At 39.3% G+C, this 16,573-nt stretch overlaps 1 protein-coding gene across 1 annotated transcript in view; it reads left to right on the top strand.

Moving 5' to 3' along the window:
- The window catches only part of ARHGAP6 (Rho GTPase activating protein 6), a 529,902-nt gene that overhangs the window by 461,979 nt on the left and 51,350 nt on the right, over window positions 1-16,573 (top strand). Inside the window, exons 3-5 of the mRNA XM_003261011.3 lie at window positions 4,313-4,384; window positions 12,895-13,151; window positions 15,439-15,634. Of these exons, the coding sequence (XP_003261059.1) occupies window positions 4,313-4,384; window positions 12,895-13,151; window positions 15,439-15,634 (525 nt within the window). The remainder of the gene's footprint in view (window positions 1-4,312; window positions 4,385-12,894; window positions 13,152-15,438; window positions 15,635-16,573) is intronic.

The following is a 16,573-nucleotide window of genomic DNA, read 5'->3' as shown; positions in this document are numbered from 1 at the left end:
AGCTTATAGTACTTACTCAATAAACACTGACTATTTATTACTACTGTGTGCTGTATCACAGGGAAGTTGTGGTGGTCAGATGAGATCACTGGCATTCAGATATTTAGAAAAGTTAAACACTTCAGAACTTTCTTCCAAAGGACTTTGTTGCTGAGTTTTCAGCCCCATTCAGTGAATGTAACTAACTCTCATATTAGTGCCTTTCTGCAAAAATGATGAGGTCTTTTGTTATTACTTTTATTGAGGAATAACATATATAGTAATGTACATAAATATTAATGTGCACAAATACAGCTCGATAGGTTTTTAATATGTGAATGGCATGTTACTACCAACCAGATCAAGATATAGAACATGCTCAGCACACTGGAAGATTCCCTCATACCCTCTTTCAGGTAATATTTATCCCTCAAAGGTAACCCTTAATCTTCCTTCTGTCACCTAAACAAATCCTTCCTTAGACAATATTTGTAATATTATCTCTAGAATTAATTGTAATATGGAAAATACTGTTTTATAAGCCTCATTCTCTGAATCTGATCACTTTAAAATTAGGAGGTATGTACTTCATTGCTCAGACCCAACCCGAGAGCTCCATCTGACTTCCTAGCTTTGGACAGTGCTGACAAGTCCTCAGGGCATGCCCCACACTGGGCTATTCACTCAGAAGGAGACAAACGCCTAGGAGGCCTGGTTTCACCCTCAGAGAGCTAGTCTAACTAGAGAAAGAAGCCTTAAAATGGAACACCATCCCTAACAGCAAATGAATCCATAAAAATAATGTCTCAGGGAGCAATGTCCTGTTTTCTTGTTTTCAACCCTCCTGAAGACACTGTTTGGTATTGGTCTTTCCCAAGAGGATGCCCAGATTAGCCACCTCCCACACAGTTGGGTCCTTTGCTTTGGGGTCACTAGGATGTGGAAAGCTTGCTGCCTTGCCATCTGCTATTGTGTCACAGGTGTCTGTGAGGTCTCTCATATAGGACATGGTTTCCTCTGGACACATTAGTGAGGACTTCCACAAAAGAGGGCAAAGGGAGGCCAATCCCTATCTGCTTATTCGAAGATATATTTTATCAGGACATGTTACCCCAGTTCTTCCTGCAGGTCACTGTTGTCTGCAAGACAGCACACACACTGGGAGCAGTTAGCAAGCATGCACTCATCACCATATGCACCATGAAAACACTTCTGTGCAGTATTGGTAGTTGTGGAGCTTGCATTTCTTTAAAAGACAGAATGGCATTTAACCACACTTATTGCCATCCAAGGAGCTGGTGGAACATAAAATGTTCTGTATGGTTGCAAGCACATAAGCCTCTTGAGCAAGTTTTCTGTGCTTTGTGAGAATAAAAGATGAGACATTTTATTCTTCAAAAATGGGGGACTCCAAGGCAAACCACAGATTAATCACAAAGGAGAAGAGGAATAAGCAGTTGCATTGTGCATCTCTGGTCATTTTGCTGAGGATTTTAAAAGAGAAAATGGTGTGCTAAAGCAATGCTTCATTTCACATTATTGCACATCATCCATCATTTTGTATAGTTACCTATTCATAACATTCACCTCTATCTAATTAAGTGAAAAAATTTTGTCGTAAGTAATTAAGTGTTTTTTAATAGGCCAGCATTCTCAAAGATCATACTTTGCCTGTAAGGAGACTTCAAGATGTTGTCTGGAGTTTTGGAGTTTAAAGTATATATTATCCTTGTGAGATTATGTAAACTCTCATATTTGTGGGAATATAAATGAGCAAAACTATTTTGAAAAGCTTGATTTTACCAAATAAAGTCTGAGATTGCATATACACAGATCCAGCAATGCAACTTTTACATATATACCCTGGAGTGGTGGTTCCAGACTTTAATGTGAACCAGACTTTAATGTGCACCATAATCCCCTGGAGGTTGTGTTCAAACACACATTGCTGGGTGACACCCCAGAGTTCCAGATTTAGCATATCTGGAGTGGGACCATAGACAGTTTGTACCTCTAGCAGGTTCCCAGGCGATACTGATGCTGCTGGTCCCAGAACTACACTTTACGAACCACCGTCTCAGGGAGACTTGTATACATACATGCTCGTAAGAAGACATGAGCAAAATTTTTCAAAAATATTGTTCCTAATAACCCCAAGCTAGAAACAACTCAAATACCATCAACAGTTCAATGAGGAAATGAACTGTGGCATATTCATACCAAAAACACCTACTATATAGCAATCAAAAGGAATGATCTACAGCTACCTGCTTCAACAGGATGAATCTCATGAAGTGTTGGTGAACAAAATAAACAAGGCAAGAAACAGTATCCATAATGTGATTCCATCTGTATGCACCCCAAAACAGGAAAAACAAAATCATATTCTTTATAAATGAATAGATGGTAAAACTATGAATAAAATCTGATAATTGATCATTGCAAAAGTAGGAGGAGGGAAGCATACAGGTAGTTTCTCAGGTACTAGCAATAGTCTACATCTTAACTTGGCTTAACTTGGCTGTTAGATATGTTGGAGTTGGACTTATGATTATTACTTAGACAGAACATTTGTATTTATACACATCTACATAGAATACATAAGCTTTAAGTATTTAAGAATCATTCTTTTAAAAATAATGTCCTCTATCTGGTATGTATTCTGACTTTTGACAGCTTGTTTGAATTTTAGGATCTGCCCATTGGTTATGAAAAATTAAATCACTTAAGCTTTAATAGATGGTTTAATTATTCTGCTGGGTCAACTATTGAAAGAATTTTTGTTACTGCCAAATACATTTGAGATATGAACTAGCTATGAACAAAGTGTTACAGAGTAAAAGACCTGTAAGGCCTAATTAGAGAACAGATTAGAATCTTGTACAGTTAGTATGTTTACGGTCAGTGTAATAAGTCATGGCAGGCCCTAGTAGTTCATCTTTTAGATGTTGTTCATATCTATGAACATATACATAATGGGAGAGATTGATGGCTGTTGCCATCAATTACATTACATTACAACTGATTTACATAGTTTCCCCTATACAAATTGCGTGACTACAAGAGTGAAGATTCTTATGAACTATTTTCTTTTGGTGGCAGGAGAGTCATTTTTGAAGTCTTTGAAAAGAAGGAAGGATTGAATGTGCCTGTTGATTATGTTGTGATGTTCTTTTACCTTCCAAAAATGAGGAGTTGGGGACATCTGTAACTCTGTGAGGATACCAAGAATGCTCATTTCTGTTTCATAATGCTTACTCTGTTTTATCCTGATATTATAGTCTTGCTTTTAAATGTATTGGGCTGAATCTCTTTCTTTACATTTTTAGTGTGTCCTATACAAACAATTCTTTATCATTTTTTTCACCATATGTTTCCTTCTGGCATGGTCTGCATGTCCCCTATTTGATCACAGTGTGGATTCTGAATCTGCACCTCCCACATGCTAAGTTGACAGCTGCATAACCTCAAAATGCATTCTGGCAATGATGAATGCCAATATTTTATGATGACAGCCCAGGAATTTGATTGCAGCTGCCCACTGATATAAGTGGTATCTTTATTATTTGGTGAGTTAAACAGACACATTAAGTACATTTGTTGCAAATACTAGACTGTAAAAGAATGTATTTCTTACTTATTAAACAATAAGAAACAACCAAAATGTTCATCAATGGAGGAATGGTTAACTAAATTACAGTATAGCTATACCATGGAACTCCCCACAAAGAAAGTAGCCTGAACTGTGCCAGGCTCCCTATGAAGAGCTTTATATGTGTTGTTTCATTTAATTCTCACAACAACCTTGTGATATTCCCATTTTATAAATGAGGACACAAAGACTTGTCCAAAGTCACATAGTAAATTGTGCAGCAATAGTTAGACTTAAGTTCTATGGACCTCCAAATCCATTTTCTTATCCAGTTATACTCTCCTAGATCATAAATGTCAAAGCTATACATGCTGTCAATTCTCTTCTCATGGAGATTTGGTTCAAGATGAACATTAAGTTATATAACCACAGAGAAGAGGAAGATACTTAGATAATAGTAAAATTAAACCTATCTAAATGTCAAAGCTAAACTACTTCCAAAGGAGGTAAGTTTCCTATCATTCCATGACTGAAAGGAAATTCAAGAATATACACCAAAATTCTGGTAATATGTGTTATCCAAGTCAGGATTTTCATGTATTCTCAGAGCTGTTACTCTGTTTAAAATGTCAAATTATAAGTGAAGTAAAAGAAAAGCCATACTTTTGCTCAAATGTAATTATCGATACTATAAAATATCACTTGTATGTTTATCTTTATAACTTCTTTTAATATTTACAGATGGACAAAAGAGAAAGAAATCTTTAAGAAAGAAACTGGATTCACTAGGAAAGGAGAAAAACAAAGACAAAGGTAAAGGGTACAGTAACTAATGTAAATGCATCTTCCATGGAGCATAATGGTTAAATTTGGTGGGGTTATTGAATTGCATAGATATACGTGGTTCAACTCTGTTATAAAAACTGGATTTCCAGAGTGGAATGTCATTAAGGGCTGTTTTGGTCTACTCTTCTGTGTTTGAGCAGCCCTGTATTGAACTGATGAATTCAGCTGGTTTGAGGAGAGTGTGACCTCGGCCAAGTTTGTGGTTCCAATTATTATTTTGACCAATCGGCTATACATAAAGAGGACCTGGGTTGAGAAGCTATGGAGAGCATCTCTAATGCTAACCAGCTGTCTGGCAAATCCAGACAGGCAGGGTTAGTTTAATGAGAGTTTGAATTCACCTACCATGACTACTGGAAAGAAACAGTCTCATCCTCATGGGTTACTGAAGATAGGCCATTCTCAGCATTTTTTTTTTCACCCAGTTGAAAAATATTTATTTGCAACTAACCTGAATGCTTACATTTTACTTTGTTACATTGCCTCAGCCAAGATAGGTTAAAGCAAATGCCCTTAATATTTTGGGGGTCACAGAGCCCTTTAAGAATCATTGACAATGATGATGCTCTATCAAAGGCCTGAAACTCACCCAATGCCCACCCTACCACCCCCTAAATTAAGAATTCCCAGATTAGATATTCACTTGAGTTAACAAGTATTTTCCTTTTTAAAGATCCAGGAACTTTAGGGAATAATCAGTGGCTATTAGTTTTTTTGTTTTGTTTTGTTTTGTTTTTTGAGACAGAGTCTCACTCTGTCACCCAGGCTGGAGTGCAGTGGCACGATCTTGGCTCACTGCAACCTCCACCTTCTGGGTTCATGCCATTCTCCTGCCTCAGCCTCCCGAGCAGCTGGGACTACAGGTGCCTGCCACCACAACCGGCTAATTTATTTTTATTTTTTTTTATTTTTAGTAGAGACGGGGTTTCACCACGTCAGCCAGGATGGTCTCGATCTCCTGACCTCGTGTTCCACCTGCCTCAGCCTCCCAAAGTGCTGGGATTACAGGCATGATCTATCGCGCCCGGCCTAGTATTTTTTTTTAACTCTTGTTTTAGGTTCAGGGGTACATGTGCATGTTTGTTATATAGGTAAGTTGTGTGTTGCAAGGGTTTGTTGTACAGATTATTTCATCACCCAGGTAATCACCATAGTACCCAATAGGTGGTTTTTCAATTCTCACTTTCCTCCCACCCTCCACCCTCAAGTAGGCTCCAGTGTGTCTTGTTCCCTTCTTTGTGTCCATATGAACATGTTTAGCTCCCACTTGTAAGTGCATTCTCAGCATTTTTATGTTAGATCACAGTATACTCATCTTTTGCTTCATATGTTTTGGGAATTGTTTACTCTCATCATACTGTTTTGTGTCCCCTTGTGCATCTATTTAGGGAACTAAAACTTTAGCCACTCTCCCAGAGGTATTTATGGTCATTTAAAACTGATATTCAACCTCACATAATGGACACCTGAGCCCCATTGACGCAGTCCAATTTTTTGTGCCTTTTTTTTTTCAAGACAGGGTCTTGCTCCGTTGCCCAGGCTGGAGTGCAGTGGTGCAATCTCGGTTCACTGCAACCTCTGCCTTACAGGTTCAAGCAATTCTCCTGCCTTAGCTTCCCAAGTAGCTGGGATTACAGGCACGCACCACCATGCTCAGCTAATTTTTGTATTCTTAGTAGAGACGGGCTTTCACCATGTTGGCCAGGCTGGTCTTGAACTCTTGACCTCGTGATCCTCCCGCCTCAGTCTCCCAAAGTGCTGGGATTACAGGCATGAGCCACCGCACTTTTCGCTGCTTATTTTTATTGTCTGTTATGAAGTGGCTGCTGAATGGTACAGTTGTATGCATTTATTTTCATTTATGTGACACAGTCAACGAGTCTTGAATGAGAACAGCCATACACATCTCATCTTGGAGTCCTTTTATATAATGATAGAATTTCTGCTTTAAAAGTAATGGAAGGCGATGAAACCAAGGGTATTAAAACATGCATTGGGATCAGTATTGGACAAGAGCTATTCCATACCATTGATCTCAGTCTCTACACCTATATCTTGAACAGTCATGACATTTGGTTCTTTAGACTAAAAAAAAGGTGAAGAATTCTAAAGAATGGAAAACCATTGTTTTACTTCCTTTGGAGTGAGGTTACTCAACCTTGCTACTGTTGTCATTTTAGACTGGATAATTATCTGGGGTAGGAGCTATCCTGTATATCGTGAGATGTTTAGCAGCATCCCTGGCCTCTACTCATTAGATGCCAGTAACACCACCCTCAACCCAAATATCTTCAGACATTTCAAATGTTTACCTCAAATTGGAAAAAAGAAGGTGAAAATGTCAGTGATCCGCACCCCTGACTACACAATAGAATCACTTGTGGAACCTTTAAAAAGTCCAAGACCCCCACCTCAGGGAGTCTGAGTTCATTGTTCTTCAGGGATTCCTCAGGCATGGGTGTTTTTAAGAGCGTCTAATGTGCAACTTCTAGATAAGAACTCTTATCCATATTAACTAGGATACTCACCAGGCCACATTGTCACAGCAGAATCTGCTGCTGTAATAATGAGGGCTAAGGGTTGTCCAGCTAGCTATTATAGTCTGATAAATTGTGTTATATTTAATTGTTGATATGTTTGTGCCCTTATTTTTGTAATGACCTAAATATTAATAGCCAGCTCTTTTAAACTAGAGTTTTTGCTCATTCTACTCCTGCAGTAGAGCACTTTTATGTCTCCAGATTAGAGCAATTTTCCAGATGTATAGAGCATATTAAAGGGATCACTCAGGTTGGTATTAGTAATGTATTCTCTTTTAAACTTGGTTTATTCTAGGATGATGATATTGATATTGGGATTTAAATACATCTAATGTGGACTTCAGGTGATTTTTCAGAAAGTGTCCATTTGGCTAGACTAAGCAGAATGAACATTTTTGCAGGAGATTCCCTCAACAGAATGATGAGATATTCCCTCAACAGAAGGAGATGTATATTTGCTTGCATTTATTATATATACAAAGCAGCAGGAAGCAAGAATTTGAATTAACATGGAAGGAAGGGCCAGGGAAGTAATCGAAAAATACATACTGGGCCATTATAGATTTTTTAAACTAAATCATATTTACATAGGCTCAGTGAAAACTCTGAAATGTTCTATACTGCCTCAAAGGTAGCTAAGTGGGAAAAGGAAGGCAGGTCCTGGTGGTTCCAAAGAAAAGACATATCACCCACCCAACTAAGGGGAGAAATATCAGGCTTCATGGCAAAAAAAAAAAAAAAATTTAAGTAGCTTTAATGTTTAAAAACAAACTAACCTAGGCTTAAGTGAAGGTTAATTACATGGCATCTTTTCAGAACATAGAGCCCTGTCCATGTCAACTCTGAGAGTCATTACATGGATGTCCTGGGAACCAGGGTGTGAGGAGGATGGGGTGCCGGTCTGGCACTGATGTAATCTATTCACATTATTTCCTTCCAGTTGGATATTAGCATTTGGGTTTGTAACAGCTGCACATGTGAAAAATGATCATTTGAATCCAAGAGTAAAAGAAGGAAAACAGGAAACTCTAAATGATCTCTTGAGTTAGGTCATCTAAAAATAAATAGAAGCAGCCTTTTAGAATCAAATTGCTCTCCCAATAGTGATTCATAAATGGTTGATATGCTACCATATTAATTGATTTCATCAGAATGAATCATATCCTGTATGTTATTTAATTGCCTTGATATATAGCGGATCTTGTGACACTCCTATGTTCCTCATGCCACTTAAGCAGTGCCCATGTGACTTTTCATTTACATATGGGAACTAATTCAAGATTGACACTGATCAGAAAACATATTTGCATACAGAATAATTCCAAGTCCTTAATTTCTCTTAGTTATATTTCTTGGCAACCAAAAGTGTTTTTAAAACTTTCAGAACTTCAGAAAATTTCTTTCTGTGTCAAAAGTAATTTTAAAATTAAGTAATTTTAAAAATAGCTGCTTTGTTTTATTAATGTGCTTCCTAAACTGAGCACATGGGGAATAGGTTTTACTATGATGTACCTCTGGGAGATTGTACCCCCCCACAACCCCTGCCAGGACATTTTCAGATTATGCCATATATGTATCCACATACAATCTGGAAAGAGTTCAATTCTGGCACTGTTCTTTTTAGTATATTGTATGTTTTATTTTCCTCACTGTCTAGGTATGTCACTGTATGTGAGCTGTGAAGTAACACTATATACAAATAGCTCATACAACTTTTAATTTTGCTCCATATTAAATAGCAGAATAATCAAGTTATCAGTTATCACTATGTAGAAATTCTCAAAGAACATATATTGAATGTTGTCTTTGAGTGCTAGTACTTCTAGGATAAGAAGAGAAGAAAGAACCAGGGAGTGTGTGGTTTCTGAGAAGATTAGGAAGGGGCCAGCTCACACAGTACTGGGCCACAGCATGACTTTTGATTTGGAATTTCAGGAGAAAGATAATGGTACCTTAGACTGGAGTGGGAGTGATCGTGGAAGTGGAGAGAAGTGAATGGAAAAAGGAGATAATGTGAAAGTGACATGATAAAGATTTGATGACGGAGTGAAAATGGGATGTAAGAAGGAGTGAAATATCAAGGATGACTCTCAGATTTCTGGTTCTCCCACATGAAGAACAGGCAAACTTTTAGAAATCTGAATAAGACCTAGTAAGGGAAGATGAAGAGTAAAAAACGCCTTTGGGACATCCAGATATGAAGGTGGAAGAAGTGGTTGGTGCTCAAGGAAGGGGTCTGAGCTAGAGGCAGCAATGAGGTGTGAAATGTCTGTGGATGGAAGTTTAAGTTATGGGCATCGTGCTGTCACTTACAGAGAGAGACCAGAGTGATAAGGATGGTTAAGATTGAGCTCTGAGGACTTTCCACATTGAAAACCCAAGTAGAAGATGATAAGCCAGAAAAAGGGGCAAGAATATAGCCAGAGAGGTAGAGAAAAACCCAGTTAGTATATCCAGGATGCAAAGGACAGGGAGCATTTCCGGAAATGGCAATCAGGGTTAAAGGCTGACAAAAGGGCAAATGAAACAGAGCTGTCAAAAACACTGAATTTAATGACCCTGAAGACAGCAATGATTTAAAGGGAGCTGCTTTAGAATCTAATGGAGGTATCAGCTAGATGGGATGAAGTGAGGAAAGAGTGGTAGGTGAGAAAGTTATAGGCCAGAAAGTAAAGGGAACACTTTAGACAATTTTAACTGTGGCAAAAGGAGAGAGGGTAAACCACGGGGAAAAGAAAAGAGTAGGTCAAAGGTTGTTTATTTTTTTAAGAAGTAGATGCTTGAATATATTTAGTACAAAATATCTAGTAGAAAAAAAGAGGTTGAAGATACAGGCACAAGAAGATGTAATTTATAGCAGGGGTGGCCCACCAGCCATCTTTGTAAATAAAGCTTTACTAGAACACAGCCATGCCCATTCATTTACTTACTGTCTATGGCTGCTTTCCTGCTAAACTGACAGGTTGAGTAGCTGCTACAAAGACTGCAACCTGCCAACAGTGCAGAGGCTGGAGTGAGACAAATTGAGCCCCTAGGCCACAGAATTGAAGGAAATGCTAAGTCTGCATGCTGACTCCGCACTTGCCCCATGCTGAATGCGAGCACCTTATCATTTTGCATCCTAGCCATTCTAAGCCCCAGCCGTATCCACAAAGCCTAAAATATTTACTATCTGGCCCTTTACAGAAAATAATTGCTGAACCCTATTTATACCTAAGAGTATTAGGATAATTTTTTTTTTATTATTATACTTTAGGTTTTAGGGTACATGTGCACAATGTGCAGGTTTGTTACATATGTATCCATGTGCCATGTTGATTTCCTGCACCCATTAACTCGTCATTTAGCATTAGGTATATCTCCTAATGCTGTCCCTCCCCCCTCCCCCCACCCGACAACAGTCCCTGGAATGTGATGTTCCCCTTCCTGTGCCCATGAGTTCTCATTGTTCAATTCCCACCTATGAGTGAGAACATGCGGTGTTTGGTTTTTTGTCCTTGCGATAGTTTACTGAGAATGATGTTTTCCAGTTTCATCCATGTCCCTACAAAGGACACGAACTCATCATTTTTTATGGCTGCATAGTATTCCATGGTGTATGGAACACTTTTACACTGTTGGTGGGACTGTAAACTAGTTCAACCATTGTGGAAGTCAGTGTGGCGATTCCTCAGGGATCTAGAACTAGAAATACCATTTGACCCAGCCATCCCATTACCGGGTATATACCCAAAGGACTATAAATCATGCTGCTATAAAGACACATGCACACGTATGTTTATTGCGGCACTATTCACAATAGCAAAGACTTGGAACCAACCCAAATGTCCAACAACGATAGACTGGATTAAGAAAATGTGGCACATGTACACCAAGGATAATTTTTTTGAGCTCTTGAGTGCAGTACACCGTTATCCATGGTTTAAAGTTATCCATAGTTGAATGGCAGATGGAAAAGCATGGGAACCAGGGAGAGGCAGAAAGGCTGGCAGGATGCCAAGTGACACCTACATATCATGCAAAGGGAGGTGGTGGAGGGCACAGGTACAGCAGGTGTGAAGAGTTGGAGCCTTTGCACCTGCTGGTTGCTCTTCTGAAACAGGAGGCAGAATTATTTGCTGGTGGGGAAGATCTGCCTCTAAACGAGTCTGGTTGGTTTTCCTTAGATGGAAAAAATGACTGGGAAAGGGCTCAGTAGTCCCCATCTTATAATAAATCCCTGCCATGCATATGCCCACCTGAGCAGATGTGTCACTTGCTACATTTATCGATGTTCTTTTCACTCTTATTATCCCCTCTGTTTCTGTTATTTCATGTAGCTGTCAGCCTTACCATCCACGTTTCCAGACTTTTCCAACATTTTAAAAGTAATATTTGATCATTTCTACAGACAAGATTATGTGTATATGTGTGTGTGTGTATATGTATGTGTATATATATATATATATATATATATATCCTCAGGGTACATAACAGGAGGTCTGGTACTATCCCCTTTGGTTTCTAATTTTGCTAGTAGTAGACACAGCCTATTATCAATAGTGAGAATTACACCTCACTACCCTGTCTAAATTGATCACTCAAAGGAGAAGTACCTAAATATTTTTTATTACCATATATCACCTAGACTGTTGGTAAAGAATGGCAAGCATCCTCTGAAAATCCCAAAATACTAAAGTTTTGATTTTTTTACTTCAAAACAAATTGCATGCTTTGATAGAAGCAGAGGTGCAGGCTTTTCAAGTAGCATTTCTGCTTTTAATGTAGACTTGGTCATTAGCCCAGTGATGTTTGAAATGTTGCCATGGGTCAAGGAGGAAAACCTTTTAAAGTCTCTTTCTACCTGATTTAATGTTAGCTTTTTCTTTCAAAGAACAACCAACCTTAGAATTATTTTCCCTTGATCATTTTAGTTTCATTCATAGGGCTTATAAAAATAATGGAGAGGTTAGATTCCAACTTACTGCTGCTAGGAGACCTAATTTGGAGTCTAAAAAGAATAATACATTTGATTACATTATTTAGTGCCTTTCAGCATGAATCTAAAATATTGCCAATAAAACTCCTGGCCCTAAGGATCCAAGGTACATGTATACAAACAGATTTACGACAGAAATTCAGAAAGGAACTCTATGTATGTCTCCAAATAAAGCCATTGATTTCTGCACTATGCCCCTTTCCCCAAATTCTCCTTACTAAAGGATTTAACAAATTGTTTCCTGGGCCTCTCACCAGATATTTAGTGGCTGAGTCCACTCTGCATGTGGCCAGTAGAATGGCTTGAGTGTAGATCACGAGAGTGACAGCCCCAACCTAGTTGGCTCAAAATAGAATGTGGGGATGAGGAACACAACGAAAACAGAATGGACTTCTTCCCAACCAGTTCCCAAGCTGCTCCTCTGCCTGTCAGGTTATCATTTCACATGCTAACTCTTACTGGGAACCTCAAAGTGTATTCAGTTAACTAAATTTCAGCCTTAGCTCCAGGCATCTCTCTAACACCTGATAGTCACTCTGTTATCATGATTTGCATTTCTGATTATCCACTCCTTCACCCCACCCCACACTCTGAACACCTGAGGAGAAAGGACTGTACCTTTCATAAGCTTTGCGACTCCCATTGCCTAGCTTGTTGTGGCATGTAGTAGGCATTCAATAAATGCCTATTGAATGAATGGATAGACTTGAGACATGGAGAAAAACTAGAGACCTAAATATCTAAGATGTGTGTTTATAAATACTAGTTTTCTTTATTGAAATGGAAACTTGGGCCATTCTGATTAACACAAATGTCACCTTTTTATTTTGAATGATGAGTCAATTCTTCAGAAAACATTCCTTTGAATATGTCTGTTCTTACTTAGGTCTGAAACATAAATGAGAGTGTTCACTGGACCAGTCAGTCTCTGAAAGTGAATGTCTGTTTTTTGATTCCAGAATTCATCCCACAGGCATTTGGAATGCCCTTATCCCAAGTTATTGCGAATGACAGGGCCTATAAACTCAAGCAGGACTTGCAGAGGGACGAGCAGAAAGATGCATCTGACTTTGTGGCTTCCCTCCTCCCATTTGGAAATAAAAGACAAAACAAAGAACTCTCAAGCAGTAACTCATCTCTCAGCTCAACCTCAGAAACACCGAATGAGTCAACGTCCCCAAACACCCCGGAACCGGCTCCTCGGGCTAGGAGGAGGGTGAGGTGGCCAGTATTTGCTCTGACACCAGTGCTAGGAAAACTGAAGATGTACAGTTATTCTTTGAGTTTTTGTTCATGTGAAAACTGGATATGTAGTTGGTGTTCAGGTATCTGTCAACAATGCCATTAATGAAGAATGTGCACTGGGCATGTGGCACCTTGCATAGCCTCAGACCTTGTCCTGACTCCTCTAGAAGCTGTTGGGTGTCCCTCCTTTGTCACATCTGTGCTCTATGTTCTCCTAAACATTCAACAATATCACCATTAATTCTGGTCTCTTGTAATCTGTCAGTCTTGCCATACTTGCCCACTAGACTGTGAGGCTCAAGGGCAGGGCCTGGTGTTCTAGCTATTAATACTTTCTTCATCACCAATCTGAGAACATGCCTGGCTAAATGAATTGGTGGTGGGTCTTCATAAACAATGAGCTTTTTCCTTATCAATGGAGCATTTCTTCTTCTCAAACAGAACCATGGAATCCTCTATATATCCTCTTTCAAATACTCTAACAATATGGTACCAATTGTTAAGTACTATGTTCTAGGTACTGTGCTATTATTTGAATTGCTCATGCAAACTGGTTGGTGATTGGCTGAGTCAGTTGATAAGTATCTCTAAAGCTTCCAGGTCACTGGAAGTTCTTCTCTCCCTTTTGTAAAACAAATCTACATTTTATTTTTATCTTTTATTTTTTGACTCAGGGTCTTGCTCTGTTGCCCAGGCTGGAGTGCAGTGGCATGATCACTGCTCACTGCAGCTTCAATCTCCTGGGCTCAGGCGATCCTCCTGCCTCCACCTCCCCAGTAGCTGGGACTACAGATGCACACCACCACGCCTAGCTATTATTATTTTTTTAGTAGAGATGTGGTCTCACTGTGTTGCCCAGACTGGTCTTGAACCTTCGAATTCAAGTGATCCAAAGTGCCGGGATCACAGGCGTCAGCCACCACACCTGACCCTCTCTCCCTTTTTTCTCTGTTACGTGGAGACCCGAAATTTTTGCCACCTCCAGCCGTTGAAGACTGCCCTAGTTAAAACCCCAGACACTTCCCACTTAAAACCAACGTTTTTCAATCAGCCCCTAACATTTAGGGCTTGTCCAAGGTAGAGGGAGACCTGATCCATTGCTGTTTTTGCAGTATTGACTATGTTTAAAAATGAAGAAATTACAAAACTATGGAATTCCTGAATTTGCATGATGGAATTGTTCTTCTAATTCTGTCATTGTGTCTCAGACTGTGTATTATCATACAACAATAATACTAAAACTCTAAATTTTAGCTTTCTGGGAATGTAGGACTCGGGCAATGGCTCTCCCAAATGCCCTCTCGTCTGTCCAGGCCTGGCTAGCCAACTGCTTTCTCAGTGCTTCATCAAGTATGGGTGCGGCAAATGCGATTGGTGCCCTGCTCCCTTTCCCTGACCCTTTACCATTCCTAGCATGCCAGCTCACCTTCCATCTGCCAACACCTTATTTGCTGAGGGCTTTCTCTGATGCCAGAGGCACCCAGCCTATCCAAATGGCAGGCTGTAAGTACTTAGGAGATAATATTATCTCTCTGCCCCCACCAGAGGCTACCCTTAAGCAGTGATTCCTAAGGCTTGGTGTATAATACCCCAGCTCTCTCACTTGATAGGGATAGCTCTAAGGTGCATGATCTACATCTTTCTCCTAGAACGCCCCAGAAAGATTGAGCTCCAGTTGCCCACAATGATAATAGGCTTGATAATGCTCCTTTCATCAGCTGCCTTTCCTTCCTTGTCTCATTTCCCCCCTCCACTACAGGTGTTTCCCAGGACCACCTCTCTAATAAAGCACTTTGTGCTGTTTCTTGGGAAAACTAAGCTAAGGCTGTTTTATGGAATCATTCTATTTTAAAAATCTACTTCCTAGAGCCATAGTTGAGTTTTTTATTTACAAGACTTCTCTGACTACCTCATTCATTGAGTATGTAATTTTTTTCTTGTTTCAAGAAATGAAGTGGTTGGGCCAAAATACTTTAATTATATGTTTCCCATCGCTTGTTCTTCCATTTGGAAAATGTTGTCTATTGTTGAAATTGTAACTGCCATTAGCTTGAGGAAATCTTGTAGAGGTTTTCTAACTTTTTCAAAAGGCATCTTTTTTCTTTTAATTTACAAACAGAACAATTAAAGAAATCAAGCAGTATTATCTCAAGTGTGACAAAAAGTCATGAGCAAAAGTATGTATTGGTTAGCATCTGGGGGCAGCTGGATTTTTTGGCTATCTGTACTTTATGTTCACGGCTCTGTGTCACTTGCAGGGTGCTATGTCAGTGGATTCTATCACCGATCTTGATGACAATCAGTCTCGACTACTAGAAGCTTTACAACTTTCCTTGCCTGCGGAGGCTCAAAGTAAAAAGGAAAAAGCCAGAGATAAGAAACTCAGTCTGAATCCTATTTACAGACAGGTCCCTAGGCTGGTGGACAGCTGCTGTCAGCATCTAGAAAAACATGGTAAGTAGATTTGTCTGTCTAAAGTACCAAGGACTTTCATTTATTCAAGCATCATTCACTGAAGTACCCAATGTCAATTCTGTGTTCATTTGATCAAGCTCTGAACTGAAATTTCCTGTGTGAAAGTGTACAGATGTGAGTGTTTGCTTAAGAGATTGTGGGTCTAAACAAGATTGGAGGAGAGGGTGAATCAACTTGATGATATTCAGACTGCTTAGCTCCCAGTAGTCCTCAGAAGTTACCTTGGAGGCCAAGCAGTTTAGGGAAGGATCAGGACTGTTGGGCTGGGTTTGTCACCAGGACCTCTTTCAAACAGACCAGAGCCACTTTTATTGTTTATACATGAAAGTAGCCTAGGAGGTTACTCACAAGGGTTCCTTTAAAAAGTAAGAGTCCAACTTAAAAAAAAAAATCGGGAATCATTGCTTAAGTGAATAGAAAATACATCATTTTTGACAACAGGTTTACATATTGCTATTTGCATTTTTGTGGAAGCTGTCCACTTAAAATTTCTCCAAGTCACCCTTTGCAACTCAATTCTAGTTACTAAGTTGACTTAAGAATGATATACAGTTCTTTAAAAATTTTTCTGAAATTTAGACTTCTGGCTTATTAAACTGCCATTTTCATAAACTAAGTTTGTTTGCTGTAGTGTTATCACGTGTTTTATGTACATGAGAAAAGCTTACTTTTTTACTATAAAAATAATATGCTCATTGTAATAAAAAAGTAAATGTGAAAGCAAAGAAAATTCTGAGGCTACCATATAGACATAACTACTGTTTTTTTGTTTGGTTTTTTTTTTTTTTGAGACGGAGTCTTGCTCTGTCGCCCAGGCTGGAGTGCAGTGGCGCAATCTCGGCTCACTGCAAGCTCCGCCTCCCGGGTTCACGCCATTCTCCTGCCTCAGCCTCTCCGAGTAGCTGGGACTACAGGCGC

The sequence above is a fragment of the Nomascus leucogenys genome, chromosome X (assembly GCF_006542625.1).
Source record: "Nomascus leucogenys isolate Asia chromosome X, Asia_NLE_v1, whole genome shotgun sequence".
NCBI classification, from domain to species: domain Eukaryota; kingdom Metazoa; phylum Chordata; class Mammalia; order Primates; family Hylobatidae; genus Nomascus; species Nomascus leucogenys.
This window is presented reverse-complemented; position numbering and strand designations above follow the sequence as displayed.